At 39.6% G+C, this 23,045-nt stretch overlaps 3 protein-coding genes across 4 annotated transcripts in view; all 3 read left to right on the top strand.

Moving 5' to 3' along the window:
• Positions 1-7,897, top strand: part of LOC6032513 (polyhomeotic-proximal chromatin protein) — a 64,505-nt gene extending 56,608 nt beyond the window's left edge. For both annotated transcript variants that reach the window (XM_038264476.1, XM_038264475.1), the window contains exons 7-8: positions 1,128-1,769; positions 6,523-7,897. In XM_038264476.1, coding sequence (XP_038120404.1) covers positions 1,128-1,769; positions 6,523-7,232 — 1,352 coding nt within the window. In that variant the 3' untranslated portion in view covers positions 7,233-7,897. The remainder of the gene's footprint in view (positions 1-1,127; positions 1,770-6,522) is intronic.
• Positions 7,898-11,853: 3,956 nt separating this feature from the next.
• LOC119770129 (polyhomeotic-proximal chromatin protein-like) lies at positions 11,854-13,277 on the top strand. The gene is given in 2 exon segments (XM_038264479.1): positions 11,854-12,455; positions 12,458-13,277. Coding segments are annotated over 2 exon segments (711 nt in total). The 5' UTR covers positions 11,854-11,899; the 3' UTR covers positions 12,613-13,277.
• Positions 13,278-19,885: 6,608 nt separating this feature from the next.
• On the top strand, positions 19,886-21,411 carry LOC6032514 (alpha-tocopherol transfer protein-like). Its single transcript, XM_038264403.1, has 5 exons — positions 19,886-20,023; positions 20,075-20,575; positions 20,686-20,981; positions 21,062-21,206; positions 21,317-21,411. The coding sequence occupies exons 2-5, from the start codon at positions 20,173-20,175 to the stop codon at positions 21,334-21,336; spliced, it is 864 nt and encodes a 287-aa protein (XP_038120331.1). The 5' UTR covers positions 19,886-20,023; positions 20,075-20,172; the 3' UTR covers positions 21,337-21,411.
• Positions 21,412-23,045: the final 1,634 nt, after the last annotated feature.

The raw sequence follows: 23,045 nt of genomic DNA, 5'->3' as shown, positions 1-23,045 counted from the left end.
ATCCTTTCCGGTTCTTATTGCCATTCCTTTATTTAATTTCACGTCCGTCCCATCAACCACTACGAAGCGGTGGTGCATCACGCCTTTTCCCGTGAATTTCCCATTATGAATCAAAACCTAGACCACACCAACCCATTCACAAGTCGCTCACGTGCTCGCGTCCATGGCTATGAGCACAAAACCATTTGAACTTGACATTAGATCCAGTTTGCAAAAGAAAACAACAACAACAACAACTTGGCACAGTCGGGAAGCGCGATTTTTTTTGTTGTTGCGAAATTAAAGGAGAAGAGAACGCGCCCGGAGAGTCAAACAACAAGAACGAATGAGAATGTGTGAATAATTTATTAGAGGGAGGCTTGAGAAGGTGGTAATTCGCAAGTACCCACTTTCGGTGTGTTTAGTGTGTCGTTAGTTGTGAGGGGGGAGTTTCGTCGTGATTATTGATTGATCGATTAAAGTAGTTTGAAATCTACGGATTTTTTGAATGTTTTAAATTTGACCGGAAGTAAGTTTGAAACCTTCTCATAAATAGTTAGAATAACAAACTTATTCTCAGTTCATTTGGCATACTAACAAGAGTTTAATCCTAGTAGTCTTTGCGACCTACACCAGCAAACAAGGGAGAGCAAAGCCAGGTGACGTTCGACGCCCGTTACACCTGCCTACTACCACCACTGCAGCGCGCGTTACATTGCGCGTCGCGTCGCGCAGTTGAATCACTCACGTTGTCCGGCCAGCGCGCGTGTCATCGCTAGTCAGTGCGCCTACTTGGTTGTGTTGTGTGTGTGTGTGTGCGGTGTGGTGCGTGGTATTGCGCATTTTTGGCCACTTTTGTTTTGCGCGCCGGCTGTTTTTTTTGTGCTTCTCCTCTTTCGTCACGTCACACCGTATTGCAAATTTACTTCTTCTTGTTGCGTGAGTTGTTTGGTTCAAGAGTGACGATGACGAGTTTTGGGGCTTGTTTTTGCGCAAATTACCTTTAAAGTTGTGTTTGTGCGCGCGCTCTCAACTTTATCTCGCAGTTTTTTTTCGGGGTCTTTCATGGGAGGGTGTCTGGCTCTCCATTAATTTACTTCCTCTTGCAGCTAAAGAGCTTGGTATTAACTCGTTCTTTCCATTCGCAGACTCAGTACCAGCATCAGCCGCGCCGGACAGCGCATCGGACGCGCAGCAGCAACTGAACGGCGGCCCAACGCCGATGGACACATCCTCACCGGCGTCCGCAACAGCAGCAGCAGCCGCCGCAGCCACCCTGGCCGGTCTGGCCTCCTCGATTCCGGTCTCCCTGGCGCCGACCACGTCCATCCCGGCACCAACACCAACATCTGCCGCTTCAACAACCGGTCCACCAGCTACCGTCGCCTCGTCGGACGAGTCGGCAGGTGGTGCCGCCGTAGTCAGCACGACCACATCGACGGCCAACAGCAGCACAACGACACCGGCACTGCCGACGATCGCGAGCAGCGCGACCACGAACGCGACGACAACGACGACGCCACCGACGTCGGCCAATGGAACGATGACCAGCGCGAGCGTTGTGGAGGCTTCCTCACCTGCGCCAACGACGGTCACCAGCAACAATAGCTTGCCGCCGGCGAGTAAGGCCGGACTGCCGACGGCCGATAAGGGAGGACTGCCGAAGGCGATGATCAAGCCGAACGTGCTGACGCACGTGATCGATGGATTTGTGATACAGGAGGCGCCGGATCCGTTTCCGGTGCAGCGGCAGAGGTATCCGGAGCGGGATAGTGGAGATGAACCGCCGAGTGAGTATTTTATTTTGCTTGGTACTTTCTTGGGTGGGTTAGTTTTAAACGACGGGAGAAACTAAACATTCACCTAAAAACATCTTTACAGTGGTTTAGATCGTGAAATTAAGTAGAAAATGGATTTTCCGAAGTAGGGTAAAATTTTGGAACTTTGGTGTCTTTAGAAAAGTCGTTGTAAATGGCTACTTCAGCTTTTGATTTATATCGTTTTTATATTTACGTAAGCAAATTTATTATCCTAGTTTCTGCCGCACTGAAAAAAATATTCTATTTTCAGTTATTAGCAATGCAATTAAGCTTATATCTGTAAGCCCTTACATCCAATTGAAATGCTGTCAAAGGCAAACTTATGGGAAATTGGACGAGCTTTCCGGTAAAAATATTTACGAGACTGAAAAACCAAGTCTGTCGTATAGAAATTGCCAAAAACTCCCAAAAAACCCGTTTTTTCAACATTTTTATTTTTAAAACCGCTGTATCTTCCCACGGATTGGACATAGGACAATGGTCAATATGGAGACTTTTATGTATAATTGTCTGGAAAATCGATTCCAACTACCGGTTTTAAAAAATTTTGACGTTTAGACCACTTTTCAAAAAAATAGTTTTAGTAAATGATTTTTGTATTTTTTAGGAGAGACATACCATCCTGCATTTTTCGTCAGTCTTTTGATAACATTTTAGGCTATTTCCTCAAAAATTTTGAACGAAAAAAAATCGTGACATCACCTTTAAATTTAAGTTTTAGACTAAAAAACCGAAAAATCTCATAGATGTGGCGTGTATTTTTGTTTCAGTGTATTTTTTTCAGAAAGCCCGTCCAATTTCCTACAAGTTTGTCTTTGACCACTTTTTGATACGACGCAACGGCTTCGAGATACAGTAATTTTTAAATTACAAAATACAAAAATATTTAAATACCTTACGCCCTCCTCAAATGTTATTTTCGAGTACTATTGGCTTCATATACACAAAAATGGCTCATATAGGCCTAGGATAACATGTCTACAAAGTTTCATTGAAATCGTAGAGGGTCGGGTACAAAAGTACCAGAAAAATTCCTAATTTGAGCTTGTTCAATAGCATTTATCTCTTAGAAAACTTTTTTTCTTTATTTAGGTCAATTTTAAGAAAAAAAACATTATCATTTTTGAAAAAATAACATTTAAAAATTACATCTATTTTAACCCCCAACTTTCCAACTCCGCTTCTAGGCGGACAAAAATCTATTTTGCAACCAATTTCTGATTTTTAAAAAGCATGGAAAGAAGAACTCTTTAAATTTTGGAAAATTTTATGGTTGAAAGTGTGACTTGTTTTTAGGCCAATGTAAATGTAAATGTCATTTTTTGAAGTCGACTTAGGCTCTGTTTTTCACTAACGTTTTCTATATTAAATGTAAAAATAGGTATGCAGTAATGATTGTTAATGATAAAGGTACAGTGAAACCTCTTTTTACGCGGTGTGTTACGTTTTTCTTATTTGTCGATTTCTCTGGAGCGACGCAACATTTTTGCAATCTTTTAAAAGCAATTTGTAGGTTTTTGTTCAGATCTACAAAACGCTTTTTGAAGCTTGTAAAAAATCGACGAAATAAAAAGCGTAACGCCACCGCGTTAAAAGAGGTTTCTCTATATACACTATAAAAGTGAAACATGTGAAAAACAAAAAAAAAATGGATGTCTATTTTAAGATAACTCAATTTGAATTTATCTGTGTTTAATCAATTTATTTATCATTTTTATGCGGAATCTTATTGAAAACGTGGTAATAATCGGTAAATTGAAGGGTAAATTGATCGATTTTTATGGAAAACACATTGTATATGCAGTGCAATATTATTTGGAATGAGAGTCCCTATGGGTATCCTCTACTAGGGGAACCTCGGTTTGACTGATTCTGAGAACTTTTGGTTTTGGATGAAACACCCTAATATGCACACATATACACATTGTATATGCTTGTAAACTAACAGCCTCTCGTCACAAATAAACAATCAATTACAATTACAAAATTATGACACACATTCTAAAATTATGAATAAAAACATTTTTAGCCCAAAAATAATGTAAGTTAATATTTTAAATAATTTTTCGTATTTAAAATTAAGTATTTTCTTTTATATTTGGTCACTTTAGAAAGGTTGTCGTATTTTTTCATAGACATAGTATTTTCCATAAAAATCGATCAATTTACCCTTCAATTTACCGATTTTCAACTCGTATTCAATATGATTTCGAATAACATTTATGAATAAATTGATTAAAAACCGTCAAATTTTAAATTGAGATAACTAAAAATAGGCATTAATAGACACGGAGATATTTTCAGTAAATGTAGTTGAAAGTGTGTACTTTCAGGTGTATTGTTTGGTTTGGCGCCAAAAAAGCGCCATTTTGAAAACATAGCAACTTGAAAATAAGCTCAAAATCACTTAAAATTTGTTATAACTCCTCAATAAAGGCTCAACACAATTTGCTGTCTTCGGCAAAGATGTGTAATTTTATGTCATAAACAACTTTTCAGAACATAGTAGGCCACTAAAATTCAAATAGTTTGAGTTATCACCAAAAAGCGCTTTTTTAAACCATTTTTGCAAAAATTGTGTATATCTCGAGTAGATTAAGAGCTACAAATTTGGCGCCTTCGACAAACTTCCATGAAATTTTCTCCTATACAACTTTGCCGAAGACACCAAAGCCCTACAACGTCATCCAACAAAGTTAGTTTTTCTTTGACACCCCGGATGGTCGTCACCCTGTATGTCAATAACATCAAGCCCTTATCAAGTACAACAACTCTTCCTAAGACACCATTTGGCTAGGACGTCAAATAGTTAAAGAGTTATCAATTTATTCCACTTAATTTTGCCATTCCGAACACTGTGCACTGGAAAAATAAAAAAAGAATAGAAAAAATATGGGCATTACTGGATTAAGGTAAAAAGATACGATTTTTAAACTCAAGGAGCTATTACACTACGGCAAACAAACTCTCACTTTGTGCCAGTTTTCCAGTTTGTCTGCTTTGTTTGTTTGCCTGGATTGTTTTTTTTATACAAACGTCAGCCTGTATACATTTTGCCTGTCAAACACCAAAAATGCGAGTTTGTTTGTTTGAAGTAGTGTAATAGCTCCTTCAGATATCTAGAAAAATCGCAAGCAAATTTTAAGCGTTGGGCCTTGAATGGAAAAAAAACTAAAAAAACAGAGCTGAATACACTTACAGATCAAATGACAACTTTGCTGATTTGAAGCTCTCTGGACCAATACGTTCTAAGCTGAAAACATTTTTTTCTATGATTTGTCAAGATGTTTCAAGTAACATATCCAGAAAAATATCTATATTTCATCACCGCCATTTTGGTTGCCATCTTGGAGTTTGAAATTCAAATTCACCATATTTGGATTTGTCTTGTTAAACATCCAGAAAAATCATAAAATGATGTTAGTTCAGCCGTTCCGGGCCTATTTATTTTGGCCAAGAAACTAACATGCTAAAATTTTAGCCATCTTGGAGCTCTTTTGATCTCAAATCCTGCTGGTTTGACGTAGAATTGCTGTGTAAAAATAGAAATGAAATAATTTAATAAGTTAACAAAAGTTGCTCAATGATGAGAAAAATAAAAATCTTTAAAAATATATCTATCTGAAACATTTTTTTTAACTCCACATAAGTAATGAAAAAAAGCTTCGTTATTCTTGATTCTGAAATATGAACTACTAGTTGTTATTCGTAAAATTATTTGCAATCTCAACAGTCCTGAAGTTTTTTTAAAAGGCTAATAAAAATAGCTTTTTTCAGACTTGCTTCTTCTCATGAATTGGTTTTGTTTGTTTACTCTTCTGCAGTGCTGGAATTCGAGCGAGAAGAAGGAAAGTATTGCTCGCGAGCGAGCGAGGGATGGAACTTGTAGTATTTTTCTCTTCTCGCTCGCGCTCCTCGCATTTTCGTTCGCATTCTCGCTCTCGCCTTGAAAACTCGCGAGCGCTTCGTGCTAGCCGTTCGTCCCAAGCAAATAATTTGTTTATCAGGCTTATAAATACAAACCAGGCGATTGTATAGAGGTGTTACTTCAAACGCTGTGATTTTTTGTGGTTTCTAACATGTTCTATTTTTCGCTCGCGGGCAATTCTGGCTCGTGAGCTAGCCCGTTCGCTAGCGGAGGAGAGCACGGGCAAGCGGTGTGTTTCTCTCGCCAGCTCGGGACTCGCTCGCGGCAAGAACTCGAGAGAGAGGAATTTTTCTCGCGAGAGCGCGAGAATACCAACACTGCTTTTCTGAATTGATTTTTTTGGCAGGAGAAACCGACAACTTCACTTTTTTTCAAATGCAATAAATTAACAGCTAGTTGATTCAAAACTCCATCGGCATTCATCGTTTTAAGAAGTTTCAAGAACTGTCAGAAAAACTAAAATTAAAACTCCAAGTTCAACTTTCAAAGTACTAAAATAAAATTTACCGCAAATTGCTTTTTACACATTTTTACATTTTTTCCGATTTTGTGTCTCATAAATGTAAATCCTAATGTGCGAAAAAACCGAACCATGGGGTGTTCTCAATGTTAATTTTTAAATAAGTCCGTTTTTAAATGTAAAAGCCTTTGAAATTGGCCTGAAATGGGAAACATGAATTGATAAAATAAACTTTAAAATAATGCAAATTTATTTATATTTTTTGAATGCATATTTGTTTAAAATATAACATTTTACTAATAAACTATCCCCTTCCTTCTTCTCGCCTCTTCCAGAAAAACGCAACACCACCGAGTCCAACTCGCCCATCTCGCCGAGCCACCACCACAACCAGCAGTCCGGCAACCTTCAACCGCCGCAAAACCCATCCAGCGGCGGTCCCGACATGGGCAACTGCGAGATCTGCGGCAAGCCGGAACTGCGCGCCAAAATGAAGCGAAAACGCTTCTGCAGCGTCGACTGCGCCCGGGCGGCCAAGCAAAACTCCACCGACCAGGTCTCGTCACCGGCGCACAACGGAACGGCCTCCGCCACGGCGGCTGGAAACGGAGAATCGGTCACGACGACGTCGTCGTCCACGGCGGTTAACCCGGTGGCGCCGTCCAATATAAAGTTGGAGCGGATGGAATCGATGGACACGACGCCTTCGGCGCCGCCACAGTTTGCGGCGGTGACGCCCGCGATGGACGCGGGTACGGCTACGGTTGCGGCAACGCCGCAAGCTGCGGCGGCGGCGGATGACACTCCGGTCATCATGAAGTGGACCGTGCACGAGGTGTGCGACTTTATCAAGAATCTGCCCGGCTGCAGCGACTACGCGGAGGACTTTTTGATTCAGGAGATTGATGGGCAAGCGTTGTTGCTGCTCAAGGAGAATCACCTGGTGAACGCGATGGGCATGAAGCTCGGACCGGCGCTCAAGATTGTGGCCAAGGTGCAAGGCCTGGTGGCGAGCACGGCGCCCGAGGGACAACAGATGCAGTAGACTGTGTACTATAATTTAATCACTATTATTAGTTTAGTTTTGTTCGTTTTCCCCCTTTTTTTGTACATCAATCTTTCTGTACATAAGAAAAAAACCCTTTGTTGATTAGGATTTAGCATTATTATTTGCTTTTTTAGAAAACTCTAGACGTTAGTTGCACATAATAGACTTGTAGAGCGCACTCGGAATTAGACTTAAGTTACAGAGATGACTATTAGACTTTAATTTATTTTTACCGCGTAATGTAGCGAAATGTCCTTATTCAAATCTCAAATCTGCAGCAAAATAAAAGTCATTTTCTAATTGTGTAAATATCAACCATTTTTCCAAGTAGTCTTACGAACACCCCTTGAAGCTTAACATTGTAGAATTTAAAAGTTTTATAAAGAAAACAAACAAACGAATCATTGAAACGCACTGAAAATCTGCTAAGAAGCAACAACGTGAATAAGAAATAGAAGAAAACTTGCCAAATTTTTGTAATGGTAGTTGCTTCGTCGCGAAAGAAAACGGAAACAAAAATCTAAAAACAAACTCTTCTAAAAGATAGCATATGATACACTTGTATTGATTAAAAGCTAAGCAGTGAAAATGATGTCACTATTTGAATGTAATTCATTATTGCAAACATTTCAAAAATAAAGAAAATATGATGTAATTTAAAATATATGTGTTTTTTACAGTGTGGTAAAAGATGAACGAACGAAAGAAAATGTGGGGTATGAAGAGCTATCGCTTGTGCGGTCTTATTTTTCAATTTTGATATTTCTGGTTTAAAGCAATTCACGTCAAACCAGTAGGATCCAAATCAAAAGTGTACCTAATTGGCTAAAATTAGGCCTGGGAGCAACGGTGCCAGATTATTTGATGGGAGATCTGTATTTTTTTTCCTAAAAATAATTCTGTAATATTTATGTCGAATTGGGAGTCATAGAAGAAACGGTTTTTTACTTACGATTTTTTAACAGCTGATTTAAGCTTTTTAATCATAATGAATATTTCTAAATTGTTGAAATTTTTAAATATAACCATTTTTAAGAATTCTGTTTATACAGATATTTGTGATTTTTTAGACCAACAAAATTTAAAAATACAGATTTTTCGCTATTATTGTGGTCAACCTTTTATGATTCATTCCCCCCTCGGCTAATTTTCAAGAACCCCATTCCCCCCTGTAGCCATGCACACAAAAGCATTATTTTGGCTTTTGTTTTTTTTTAAATAACATTTTTACAACATAACTTGTTTGCTACACTCGCAACAAAAAACAAGTAATTCAAGATTTTTTTAAATCTATTTTTCATCATCTTCACATGATTAATGAAATGCATAACCTCATAAAAAGCATTTGTTTAATTTTTGTGACCTGTTTCTGAATGAAAATGCAATATAAATTTTCAAGTTTCAAAGAAATGTTCATGCTTCAAAGGAAACCCTACGCTTACAATAACCGAAAATATCTCAAAAAAAAAAAAAAAACAATGCACCTCGTGATTGAAACAATCCCAAAACTATCAAGTATTAATCGTAATGAACAGTTCTCTACGAAATCGATCTTTTTTTTTGAATTTTAATTTTTGTATTTTCTTATCCGGCTGAAACTTTTTTGGTGCCTTCGGTATGCCCAAAGAAGCCATTTTGCATCATCAGTTTGTCCATATAATTTTCCATACAAATTTGGTAGCTGTCCATACAAAAATTATACATGAAAATCTGTATCTTTTGAACGAATTTTTTGATCGGCAAAGTTGTTGGTATGGATATGGACTACACTGAAAAAAAAATGATACACGGTAAAATTTTTTTTGGTGATTTTTAATTTCACTTTTTGTCACTAAAACTTGATATGCAAAAAACACTATTTTTATTTTTATTTTTTTTATATGTTTAAGAGGAAATTAAATGCCAACATTTCAGAAATTTCCAGAATGGGCAAAATCTTTGACCGAGTTATGATTTTTTGAATCAATACAGATTTTTTTCAAAAACTCGAAATATTGGTCGAAAAAAAATTTCAACTTCATTTTTCGATGAAAAATCAAATTTGCATTCGCATTCGCATTCGCATCAATATTGCAATCAAAAGTACTTTTAGATAAAGTGCACCGTTTCCAAGTTATAGCCATTTTTAGGTAACTTTTTTGAAATAGTCGCTGTTTTTCATCTTTTAAAATGTTTGCCCACCTTTGAAAAAAATATATTGAAAAGCTGTAATATTGAATGTTTGGCCTGATCAACGGGGGGCTATATGGGTATATTAACCATCGGTGTAGCTTCAGGTAGCTTCAGTGAACCACGATGGATACACTTCGCCATGTTGGATTGTTATGGGTCCTCCAGGAACTCTCGGGAGTTATGACCTGATGATCTACCTGATCAACGGGGGTCTGTATGGGTGTATTAACCATCGGTATAGCTTCAGGTAGCTTCAGTGAACCACGACGGATACTCTGGGGTACGTTGACTTGTAATGGGTCTTCCAGGAACTCCTGGGAGTTATGACCTGATGATCTACCTGATCAACGGGGGTCTATATGGGTGTATTAGTCATCGGTATAACTTCATGTAGCTTCAGTGGACCACGATTGATACTCTGCGCCATGTTGGATTGTTACCTATTGAACTCAGCAACACCCGGATTAGGTAGATCATCAGGTCATAACTCCCGGGAGTTCCTGGAGGACCCATTACAAGCCAACGTACCCCAGAGTATCCGTCGTGGTTCACTGAAGCTACCTGAAGCTATACCGATGGTTTATACACCCATATAGACCCCCATATAGATCAGGTAGATCATCAGGTCATAACTCCCGGGAGTTCCTGGAGGTCACATAGCAATCCAACATGGCGCAGAGTATCAATCGTGGTCCACTGAAGCTACATGAAGTTATACCGATGACTAATACACCCACATAGACACCCGTTGATCAGGTAGATCATCAGGTCATAACTTCCGGGAGCTCCTGGAGGATCCATAACAATCCAACATGGCGAAGGTTATACATCGTGGTTCACTGAAGCTACCGAAAGCTATATCGATGGTTAATACACCCATATAGACCTCCGTTGATCAGGTAGATCATCAGATCATAACTCCCGGGAGTTCTTGGAGGACCCATAACAATCCAACATGGAGAAGGGTATCCATCGTGGTTCACTGAAGCTACCTGAAGCTATACCGTTGGTAAATACACCCACATAGACCCCCGTTGATCAGGTAGATCATCAGGTCATAACTCCCGGGAGTTCCTGGAGGTCACATAGCAATCCAACATGGCGCAGAGTATCAATCGTGGTCCACTGAAGGTACATGAAGTTATACCGATGACTAATACACCCACATAGACACCCGTTGATCAGGTAGATCATCAGGTCATAACTTCCGGGAGCTCCTGGAGGATCCATAACAATCCAACATGGCGAAGGTTATACATCGTGGTTCACTGAAGCTACCTGCAGCTATACTGATGGTTAATATACCCATATAGACCCCCGTTGATCAGGTAGATCATCAGGTCATAACTTCCGCGAGTTCCTGGAGGTCACATAGCAATCCAACATGGCGCAGAGTATCAATTGTGGTCCACTGAAGCTACATGAAGTTATACCGATGACTAATACACCCATATAGACCCCCGTTGATCAGGTAGATCATCAGGTCATAACTTCCGGGAGTTCCTGTAAGACCCATAACAATCCAACATAACCCAAAATATTAACCGTGGTTCACTGAAGCTATACCGATGGTTAATTCTCCCGTATAGACCCCCGTTGATCAAGTAGATATCTAGGGCATGACTTCCGGGAGTTCTTGGATACCTAGATTTGTGGATGGCCCCTTATCCGTGTTTTGTAGATGACCCCTTATACAAATGCTTCATTAATATGTAAATAAAGTACATTTAAAAAGAAAACCCCATTTTACGCCAAAACCCCGCAATAACGCTCCCCCGATTTGCGCCCAATAGAGCGTTATTTGGGGGGAGCGTTATTTCGGGGTTTGAGCGGAATTCGGGGGGCGCAAAACGGGGGAGGCGCAATCGGGGGGAGCGTATTTAGGGGATTTAGTGTACCGTAAACATTTGTAATTATAACTCGGGACTCCAGCAACCAATTTCAACCAAACTTTGGGACAATGCACAGAATGGTGAGCCAAACAAAACGTGTTTGTTATTGTTTACATTGCGTGCTCTCGTTTTTGAATATTTAAGGTCAAACATTAAAACGCGTTTTTCTCGGAACGTCAAAATGGCGGGTGGGACAAGATAGCACGACGACGTCGAATTTTCCTGTTTTTAAACACTCAGAAAAAGTAGACTAGCGAAATCCATAAGAACGTCTTATGACCATTCGACATCAGGATTTAATTCGGATGTCATAAGATTTTCTTATGTCTGGGAGGAAATTTTACAAAGCCGTCACTTAAGATTTCCATTGAGCTATCTTATGATATTGGTACAAAGATTTTTATGACTTCAGCAATAATTAGTAAATTTTACTCGTGATTTTCATAAAGCAATCTTATGATATTTGTAAGAAGTTTTTTTTATTACTTTTGCTTTTTTGTTTGTATTTAAGTAAACAATTCTTAGGAATATTCCTATCAGTACAATCAGTAAAACCCTATATTTGGTCTGAAATGATGAAATGTTCCAATAATTTCAAGAATGGAAATATTTCTATTAGATTCTACCGAACTGGTCAGGGACTTGCCGGAACCTTCAACTGATCTATGGATCGGTAGAATTGCGTTCAAAAACCCATCCAGCGGCGGTCCCGACATGGGCAACTGCGAGATCTGCGGCAAGCCGGAACTGCGCGCCAAAATGAAGCGAAAACGCTTCTGCAGCGTCGACTGCGCCCGGGCGGCCAAGCAAAACTCCACCGACCAGGTCTCGTCACCGGCGCACAACGGAACGGCCTCCGCCACGGCGGCTGGAAACGGAGAATCGGTCACGACGACGTCGTCGTCCACGGCGGTTAACCCGGTGGCGCCGTCCAATATAAAGTTGGAGCGGATGGAATCGATGGACACGACGCCTTCGGCGCCGCCACAGTTTGCGGCGGTGACGCCCGCGATGGACGCGGGTACGGCTACGGTTGCGGCAACGCCGCAAGCTGCGGCGGCGGCGGATGACACTCCGGTCATCATGAAGTGGACCGTGCACGAGGTGTGCGACTTTATCAAGAATCTGCCCGGCTGCAGCGACTACGCGGAGGACTTTTGATTCAGGAGATTGATGGGCAAGCGTTGTTGCTGCTCAAGGAGAATCACCTGGTGAACGCGATGGGCATGAAGCTCGGACCGGCGCTCAAGATTGTGGCCAAGGTGCAAGGCCTGGTGGCGAGCACGGCGCCCGAGGGACAACAGATGCAGTAGACTGTGTACTATAATTTAATCACTATTATTAGTTTAGTTTTGTTCGTTTTCCCCCTTTTTTGTACATCAATCTTTCTGTACATAAGAAAAAAACCCTTTGTTGATTAGGATTTAGCATTATTATTTGCTTTTTAGAAAACTCTAGACGTTAGTTGCACATAATAGACTTGTAGAGCGCACTCGGAATTAGACTTAAGTTACAGAGATGACTATTAGACTTTAATTTATTTTTACCGCGTAATGTAGCGAAATGTCCTTATTCAAATCTCAAATCTGCAGCAAAATAAAAGTCATTTTCTAATTGTGTAAATATCAACCATTTTTCCAAGTAGTCTTACGAACACCCCTTGAAGCTTAACATTGTAGAATTTAAAAGTTTTATAAAGAAAACAAACAAACGAATCATTGAAACGCACTGAAAATCTGCTAAGAAGCAACAACGTGAATAAGAAATAGAAGAAAACTTGCCAAATTTTTGTAATGGTAGTTGCTTCGTCGCGAAAGAAAACGGAAACAAAAAATCTAAAAAACAAACTCTTCTAAAAGATAGCATATGATACACTTGTATTGATTAAAAGCTAAGCAGTGAAAATGATGTCACTATTTGAATGTAATTCATTATTGCAAACATTTCAAAAATAAAGAAAATATGATGTAATTTAAAATATATGTGTTTTTTACAGTGTGGTAAAAGATGAACGAACGAAAGAAAATGTGGGGTATGAAGAGCTATCGCTTGTGCGGTCTTATTTTTTCAATTTTGATATTTCTGGTTTAAAGCAATTCACGTCAAACCAGTAGGATCCAAATCAAAAGTGTACCTAATTGGCTAAAATTAGGCCTGGGAGCAACGGTGCCAGATTATTTGATGGGAGATCTGTATTTTTTTTCCTAAAAATAATTCTGTAATATTTATGTCGAATTGGGAGTCATAGAAGAAACGGTTTTTACTTACGATTTTTTAACAGCTGATTTAAGCTTTTTAATCATAATGAATATTTCTAAATTGTTGAAATTTTTAAATATAACCATTTTTAAGAATTCTGTTTATACAGATATTTGTGATTTTAGACCAACAAAATTTAAAAATACAGATTTTTCGCTATTATTGTGGTCAACCTTTTATGATTCATTCCCCCTCGGCTAATTTTCAAGAACCCCATTCCCCTGTAGCCATGCACACAAAAGCATTATTTTGGCTTTTGTTTTTTAAATAACATTTTTACAACATAACTTGTTTGCTACACTCGCAACAAAAACAAGTAATTCAAGATTTTTAAATCTATTTTTCATCATCTTCACATGATTAATGAAATGCATAACCTCATAAAAAGCATTTGTTTAATTTTTGTGACCTGTTTCTGAATGAAAATGCAATATAAATTTTCAAGTTTCAAAGAAATGTTCATGCTTCAAAGGAAACCCTACGCTTACAATAACCGAAAATATCTCAAAAAAAAAAAAAAAACAATGCACCTCGTGATTGAAACAATCCCAAAACTATCAAGTATTAATCGTAATGAACAGTTCTCTACGAAATCGATCTTTTTTTTTTTTGAATTTTAATTTTTGTATTTTCTTATCCGGCTGAAACTTTTTTGGTGCCTTCGGTATGCCCAAAGAAGCCATTTTGCATCATCAGTTTGTCCATATAATTTTCCATACAAATTTGGTAGCTGTCCATACAAAAATTATACATGAAAATCTGTATCTTTTGAACGAATTTTTTGATCGGCAAAGTTGTTGGTATGGATATGGACTACACTGAAAAAAAAATGATACACGGTAAAATTTTTTTTGGTGATTTTTAATTTCACTTTTTGTCACTAAAACTTGATATGCAAAAAACACTATTTTTATTTTTATTTTTTTTATATGTTTAAGAGGAAATTAAATGCCAACATTTCAGAAATTTCCAGAATGGGCAAAATCTTTGACCGAGTTATGATTTTTTGAATCAATACAGATTTTTTTCAAAAACTCGAAATATTGGTCGAAAAAAAATTTCAACTTCATTTTTCGATGAAAAATCAAATTTGCATTCGCATTCGCATTCGCATCAATATTGCAATCAAAAAGTACTTTTAGATAAAGTGCACCGTTTCCAAGTTATAGCCATTTTTAGGTAACTTTTTTGAAATAGTCGCTGTTTTTCATCTTTTAAAATGTTTGCCCACCTTTGAAAAAAATATATTGAAAAGCTGTAATATTGAATGTTTGGCCTGATCAACGGGGGGCTATATGGGTATATTAACCATCGGTGTAGCTTCAGGTAGCTTCAGTGAACCACGATGGATACACTTCGCCATGTTGGATTGTTATGGGTCCTCCAGGAACTCGGGAGTTATGACCTGATGATCTACCTGATCAACGGGGTCTGTATGGGTGTATTAACCATCGGTATAGCTTCAGGTAGCTTCAGTGAACCACGACGGATACTCTGGGGTACGTTGACTTGTAATGGGTCTTCCAGGAACTCCTGGGAGTTATGACCTGATGATCTACCTGATCAACGGGGGTCTATATGGGTGTATTAGTCATCGGTATAACTTCATGTAGCTTCAGTGGACCACGATTGATACTCTGCGCCATGTTGGATTGTTACCTATTGAACTCAGCAACACCCGGATTAGGTAGATCATCAGGTCATAACTCCCGGGAGTTCCTGGAGGACCCATTACAAGCCAACGTACCCCAGAGTATCCGTCGTGGTTCACTGAAGCTACCTGAAGCTATACCGATGGTTTATACACCCATATAGACCCCCATATAGATCAGGTAGATCATCAGGTCATAACTCCCGGGAGTTCCTGGAGGTCACATAGCAATCCAACATGGCGCAGAGTATCAATCGTGGTCCACTGAAGCTACATGAAGTTATACCGATGACTAATACACCCACATAGACACCCGTTGATCAGGTAGATCATCAGGTCATAACTTCCGGGAGCTCCTGGAGGATCCATAACAATCCAACATGGCGAAGGTTATACATCGTGGTTCACTGAAGCTACCGAAAGCTATATCGATGGTTAATACACCCATATAGACCTCCGTTGATCAGGTAGATCATCAGATCATAACTCCCGGGAGTTCTTGGAGGACCCATAACAATCCAACATGGAGAAGGGTATCCATCGTGGTTCACTGAAGCTACCTGAAGCTATACCGTTGGTAAATACACCCACATAGACCCCCGTTGATCAGGTAGATCATCAGGTCATAACTCCCGGGAGTTCCTGGAGGTCACATAGCAATCCAACATGGCGCAGAGTATCAATCGTGGTCCACTGAAGGTACATGAAGTTATACCGATGACTAATACACCCACATAGACACCCGTTGATCAGGTAGATCATCAGGTCATAACTTCCGGGAGCTCCTGGAGGATCCATAACAATCCAACATGGCGAAGGTTATACATCGTGGTTCACTGAAGCTACCTGCAGCTATACTGATGGTTAATATACCCATATAGACCCCCGTTGATCAGGTAGATCATCAGGTCATAACTTCCGCGAGTTCCTGGAGGTCACATAGCAATCCAACATGGCGCAGAGTATCAATTGTGGTCCACTGAAGCTACATGAAGTTATACCGATGACTAATACACCCATATAGACCCCCGTTGATCAGGTAGATCATCAGGTCATAACTTCCGGGAGTTCCTGTAAGACCCATAACAATCCAACATAACCCAAAATATTAACCGTGGTTCACTGAAGCTATACCGATGGTTAATTCTCCCGTATAGACCCCCGTTGATCAAGTAGATATCTAGGGCATGACTTCCGGGAGTTCTTGGATACCTAGATTTGTGGATGGCCCCTTATCCGTGTTTTGTAGATGACCCCTTATACAAATGCTTCATTAATATGTAAATAAAGTACATTTAAAAAGAAAACCCCATTTTACGCCAAAACCCCGCAATAACGCTCCCCCGATTTGCGCCCAATAGAGCGTTATTTGGGGGGAGCGTTATTTCGGGGTTTGAGCGGAATTCGGGGGGCGCAAAACGGGGGAGGCGCAATCGGGGGGAGCGTATTTAGGGGATTTAGTGTACCGTAAACATTTGTAATTATAACTCGGGACTCCAGCAACCAATTTCAACCAAACTTTGGGACAATGCACAGAATGGTGAGCCAAACAAAACGTGTTTGTTATTGTTTACATTGCGTGCTCTCGTTTTTGAATATTTAAGGTCAAACATTAAAACGCGTTTTTCTCGGAACGTCAAAATGGCGGGTGGGACAAGATAGCACGACGACGTCGAATTTTCCTGTTTTTAAACACTCAGAAAAAAGTAGACTAGCGAAATCCATAAGAACGTCTTATGACCATTCGACATCAGGATTTAATTCGGATGTCATAAGATTTTCTTATGTCTGGGAGGGGAAATTTTACAAAGCCGTCACTTAAGATTTCCATTGAGCTATCTTATGATATTGGTACAAAGATTTTTATGACTTCAGCAATAATTAGTAAATTTTACTCGTGATTTTCATAAAGCAATCTTATGATATTTGTAAGAAGTTTTTTTTATTACTTTTGCTTTTTTGTTTGTATTTAAGTAAACAATTCTTAGGAATATTCCTATCAGTACAATCAGTAAAACCCTATATTTGGTCTGAAATGATGAAATGTTCCAATAATTTCAAGAATGGAAATATTTCTATTAGATTCTACCGAACTGGTCAGGGACTTGCCGGAACCTTCAACTGATCTATGGATCGGTAGAATTGCGTTCGTCGTGCAACTTCCGCGGAGGCTCGGGATCGATTCTACCGAACCGGTCTGCGGAGTGAAAATTAGGTTAAATTCTGGTTTGATTACAAATATATGAACATACGTTAGAATTTGCGAATCCGTACTGGCCGGGGGCCACAGGATCCGTGCTGTCCTTGCCGGAGCCTCCAACTACCGTCTCGATCGGTGAAATGGTGCTCTGGGATGTGCTCGTCGAGGTCCTGTAAAATTAACTCATGTAATGAAGTAATGGTTTACTTTGCCATGAAAAAATAAAAAAAAGCAATAACTTACGTTACGGGTCCTCCACTTGGAAACAATTTCCCACAAATTGTTTACGACGAATTCAGGGAATTCGTTCAACACGATTTGCTCTTCCGACGCCAATTTTAAGTTTGGGTGAAATAAAATTGACTTATGCTATTTTCACACTGCTGACATTTGTAAATAGCGAATGTCCATAGGAAAATCCATAGGAAAATCTTATGAACTTTGTTGCCAGTTCTTATAAAAAAACAACAACATGGCATTGGTCGAACAGCATTGTAAAATCTTATGTAAAGCATGCGCTGATTCGATAAGAACTCATTAGCTTTGATAAAGCTTTCATAAGCTTACTTATAAATTTCGTGAGCGCCTCAATGGACACAGCTGGGACCTCGTTCATAAGACGTAACTTATGGTATTATTAGGAGCTTTTCTCTCAGTGTATATCTCAGCAACTAAGGGTCGTATCAACAAAGTTCAATAAAGCAAAAAATAGAGAATTTTCTCAGCTTTTCAAAAATATTTTTTTCTAGGGTGGGCAAACATGAAAAACTGCGACTATTTTCAAAAAAGTCACCTAAAAATGGATTTAACTTGAAAACGGTGCACTTTATCAAAATTTCACTAAAGTACTTTTTGATTGCAAATTTGATTTTACATCGAAAAATGAAGTTGAAAAATTTCGACCGATATTTAAATTTTTTGAAAAAATCTGTATTGATTCAAAAAATCATAACTCGGTCAAAGATTTTTTGGCCATTCTGAAAATTTCGGAAAGTTGGCATTTTATGTCTAAAACATATCAAAATAATAAAAAAATTAAAAAAAAAACGGAACGGAATCGACGTAACACCTTATAATGTGGAGCTCTTAAACCTTGCGGTTTCCTCAACGGATCCACAGGCGTGTATCGTTCTTTTTGCGACAAGACTCCGCCTCCCGGGTGTGAAGGTATGGCACGGGGAGAGGGCAAAATAAAAATAGTGTTTTTTTTTTTTGCAAATCAAGTTTTAGTGACAAAAAGTGCAATTAAAAATCACAATTTTTTTTTACGGTGTATCATTTTTTTCAGTGTAGTCCATATCCATACCTACAACTTTGCCCAAGACACCAAATCGATCAAAGAATTCGTTCAAAAGGTACAGATTTTTGAATTTTCATACATCATTTTTGTATGGACAGCTGCCAAATTTGTATGGAAAATTGTATGAACGAACTAATGATGCAAAATGGCTTCTTTGGGCATACCGAAGGCACCAAAAAGTTTCAGCCGAATTAAAAAATACAAAAATTAAAAATTTAAGAAAAAAGACCGATTCCGTTGAGAACTGCTCAGTTTAAAGAAATCAAAACAATAAAAAATCCCATCGAAAACAAGGGGGTCTGGCAAAATGTGACGTACTTTTTGAGGGGGTTCAACCTTGCATGACAAAATGTGACATAGGGGGGGAGGGGGGGTTAATTTTGGCCGATTTTTGCGTGACATACTTTATGGATGACGAATTTAAAGCAAAAAAAAAATGTAATGAAAACAAAACGGGGTACTTTAGAATAAGCGAGGCATTGCATCTAATCATTCTTCCTGTAATGAAACCGTGATGATCCACTAATGTGCTTACATCATCATCATCATCACCGGTACCAGAAACAACAACACAAACAATAACTGGTAGCAAGTTCACAAACGCATGTGTCTGAGAAACATGAAATGCGGCTGTAGTAGGTCTTCTTCGTGGAATCATACGTCTTGCAGAATGAATCCATTTTTTTTTGTTCAAACGCGGTGGGAAAAGTTCAGCCACGCGTAAAGTTGAAGAACTTCACTCTCTGCACACTCTGAAGGCAGATGATCCGCACAACGTCAACGACTTTTGCGCTAACGCCGCTTGGTAACACATTCCAGCGGGGAGGTTGGGTCTGTTACAACATCTCGTGTAACACGTCTGTGATAGAGATCCTAAATAGGGAGACTGGTCGAAGTGAATTTGACGTACCCAAACAGACACGAGTTTGACGTATCCAAACGAGCATTTGCCTTTACGCCCAGCAAAACTTATCAGTGTTGCCAAGCTCAAAACATACGTTGCCAGATCGATTTAGCCAGCTTGTACCAGTCTCCCTATTTAGGGTCTCTAGTCTGTGATCGTATGACGCAATGGTGCTGGGTTGTCGTACAGAATTTAGTAAAATTAGTATAAAGATATAATTAATAACGAATTAAATATTTTTAATAACAGTTTATTCAACTAGGTTACTGAATTACAATTATAAATACGATGTTGAAGTTCCGAGAACATAAACCTGGAAGCCGTATTTTTTACAGTGGTTTTCATGTGAATATAACTCGCAAAAGGCGCCTCATTTGATGTTTTCAACTGGAAAGGACCACTTCCTAAATGTAAGTTTGTAAATTTTTATCTCGGCACGTAATGCTTACCCAACGACGCAGTCTTCCGCCAGGTCACGTACGGGTCAACTTATTTAGTAAATCGACTCACCCGTGAAATGGTTCAGTGACCAACAGGGCGTCGTCGGGTGCGTGACATCATGGCGCTCAAGTTCGATCCCGACTTTGGCAAGTTGCCCTACATCGAGCTGGAGTGCGGCCACCGCATTCGGTGCTACGGGCGGTTGACGGAGGATCAGCTGGCTCAACGGGGTGAATCCCGCGAAAAGGTCCAGCAGCAGCTGGAGGTTGTGTACGAGCGATCGATGCGGGCCGGGTTCAATTTGCGGCCTTGCGAGACGTTGGTGTTGTCGGCGTTACGGTTCTACGAGTACGATGGCCAGAAGGCCGCCGAAGTTCTGGTGGCCACGCAGGGCATTATGAGGCGGTTGGAGATCAACAAGACGGCCGAACAGCTGCGGCACGTGTTCGAGGAGGGACTGGTGTGGTTGGCACCGGTCCGCGAGGATAGCGGAGCGGCGGCCATCATCGTGCATCATGGAAGTGAGTCCTGGTGAACTTGTTGGTGGGTGTCTCTACTAAGTTGTGGACACTCACCATGCTAATTTTAGGACACAATTAGTCTAACCTACAAACCCTGTGACCCCGTACAGAACAGTGGAACACTGCCAAGGTGTCCTTCAGAGACCTGTGGGCCGCCGTCTACCTGACCGTGCAGGTCGTCCTGAACGACGAGACGGTTCACTTTACCAGCCTGGCGCTGATCCTCGACTACGACGGCATCTCGATGACGCAGACGTCCAAGATGAAGCCCAAGCTGATGAAGGCCATGATCGAGTTGCAGCAGCTGCGGTTGATCGAAACCACGGTGCACTCGGTGAACACTTCCAGGTTGTTCAAGGCCATCATGGAGTTTTTTGCGTTCGCCCAGAAGGGATGCCCGCACAAGGTGAGCCATCTGTTGAGATTTTTGGGAGACTATTAAGCTAAGACACAAACCAACTACTTTTTTGAAAATCTCTTTTCAAGACCTTCATCCACGGAACCGACTGGGCCTCGCTGCACCAGCACGTCAGTGCCAAGTGTCTGCCACCGCAGTACGGCGGAACCGCTCCGGACTACGACCATGGCCTGATGGCCAGCTTTATGCGGCACATGCAGCACAAGACGATAAGTAAGTACTGAAAAGCGTCATCTCTTGAGGAAAGTTGGTGATAACAGTCAAGACTCGAACCAAATTTGTGCTAAAATACGGTTAATTTATCTCCTTTTTGTCTTTTTCAGCATTCGGAATTGAAGGGTGATTCAAATCAAATATCTTCTTGAAAAATGCAGACAAAAAATAATTAAATGATGATTAAGTTTTGGACAAATCTCAAACACGAATAAAATTATCATTTTGAAAGAAATTTCCATCATTTTTAAGAGCTTACTAAGCCATAACTCATCTCGTAACGACAGCATAACTATTTTCCCTTCCCCAAAACCAACCCATATACACAGAAAAAAATATGTAAATTTACCCAGCACGTAATTACTGTTTCTTATGTAAACTCACTCAATGTAATGTTGAGATATGATGTAAAGCGCAAAAAGTCATGGAAATTACTCTAATGTAAATCTAAATCTAATGTAAATCATGAATCTAATGGAAACGTTGAGCATGGAAACTCAAATCTGATGAATTTCTACCCGTGTTCGGCTTCCTGTAATTTGCTATTTAATGTTAATCATATATCCAATGTATTTCTGCCAAACGTTGACTTCAAAACTACCCGAACTAAAAATAGTAATATTTGGTTCTCTTTCTATCGCTCTCATACTTCGCTGGCCCACTGCCTGAGCCTCGCCCTGAACAAGTTGATGCTTTAGCCGCTCGTTTATAAAATGCGAAGATGGCTCAGTCGGCAGCGGGTAGCAGCAGTAACACCGAACATTCTACCCGTCGTCCGTTCGATTCCAGTCCAGCGTTATTCCACTTGGCCGTCGACGAGAAAGCGTCCCCTACCTGTGAAACAATTTTTTAAAATCCGAATTTCCTTTTGCTGCCCGCTTCAATCATTTTAAAATAGAACCTAGGCCACATCCTTTTCCTACTGCAATCCAAATCGAGCTTCTCATTCCCATTGGCTAATCAGAATTAGTTGATTTGAACTAATGTAAATTCCAAAAGTAATGTAAATTCCAAAATTAATGTAAATTTTCAAAACTAATGTAAATTTCCAATGAATCTAATGTAAATTTCCAATGAACCTAATGTAAATATACATCATTTATCATGATACCTTTTGGTACATGATAAATAATGTAAATTTACAGAAATATTTTTTTCTGTGTAAGACGCTGTAATAATTTCCATTATTTACAATTTCCTCCCCGGCTGGTCCAGTTTCCAGCCCAGCCAGCATCGTCGGCCTGTTGATTGCAGTTTCCGAGATGTCTCGCGTTGTGCGCCCTTTGCAGCCTCTCAGATAAGTGTATGTTTGTTTACACAAATGTGAGACAACAAACAAATAGAAAAGAAGAAAGAAACAAGAGTCTGGTGGGCAGAGACGGCGTAATTTGCTCTTCTCACTTGCTTGATCTTAAGAAAATAAAATTCAAAAAAGGCACGAAGACAGGTTCGGCATGTTTGGATTGAGGTTATGCTTTGATTCTTGGAAATTTATGCCAGGCAAATAATAAGAATTCTATCGGACAACTCAGGATCAAAAATGTATCTTTTGTTGTTCTGAACATTTATGAAAATGACTTTTGGAACAGTCTTTCTGACACTGATTTGTAAATTTGTATAAACCCGGATCTCAAATTTGTGAAACTTTTCCTGGTTGGATGTTTGAAATATTCTGGTTTGAACATTTTTTTAAAACACCAATCCGATGAAAAATAAAGTTTGAGGATGGTAACCATTGAGATGTCTCTAAAATTTGTAAGGCTACCTGTTTAATTTTTTTTGTTAGTCTGACGAAATTTTGTTTTGTCTCTCGGTTTTGGCCGGGATCGAAGGGGAGCA

Source organism: Culex quinquefasciatus, chromosome 3 (assembly GCF_015732765.1).
Source record: "Culex quinquefasciatus strain JHB chromosome 3, VPISU_Cqui_1.0_pri_paternal, whole genome shotgun sequence".
NCBI classification, from domain to species: Eukaryota; Metazoa; Arthropoda; class Insecta; order Diptera; family Culicidae; genus Culex; species Culex quinquefasciatus.
The sequence above is the reverse complement of the archived record's forward strand: the minus strand, read 5'-3'. Positions and strand labels throughout refer to the sequence as shown.

What these genes read in the sequence shown, in the direction of transcription:
- LOC6032514 (XM_038264403.1), top strand. Translation starts at nt 20,173, where the DNA reads ATGGCGCTCAAGTTCGATCCCGACTTTGGCAAGTTGCCCTACATCGAG. An exon ending in CATCATCGTGCATCATGGAA is followed by an intron (nt 20,576 to 20,685) that starts GTGAGTCCTGGT and finishes GACCCCGTACAG; the next exon opens with AACAGTGGAACACTGCCAAG. An exon ending in AGAAGGGATGCCCGCACAAG is followed by an intron (nt 20,982 to 21,061) that starts GTGAGCCATCTG and finishes TCTCTTTTCAAG; the next exon opens with ACCTTCATCCACGGAACCGA.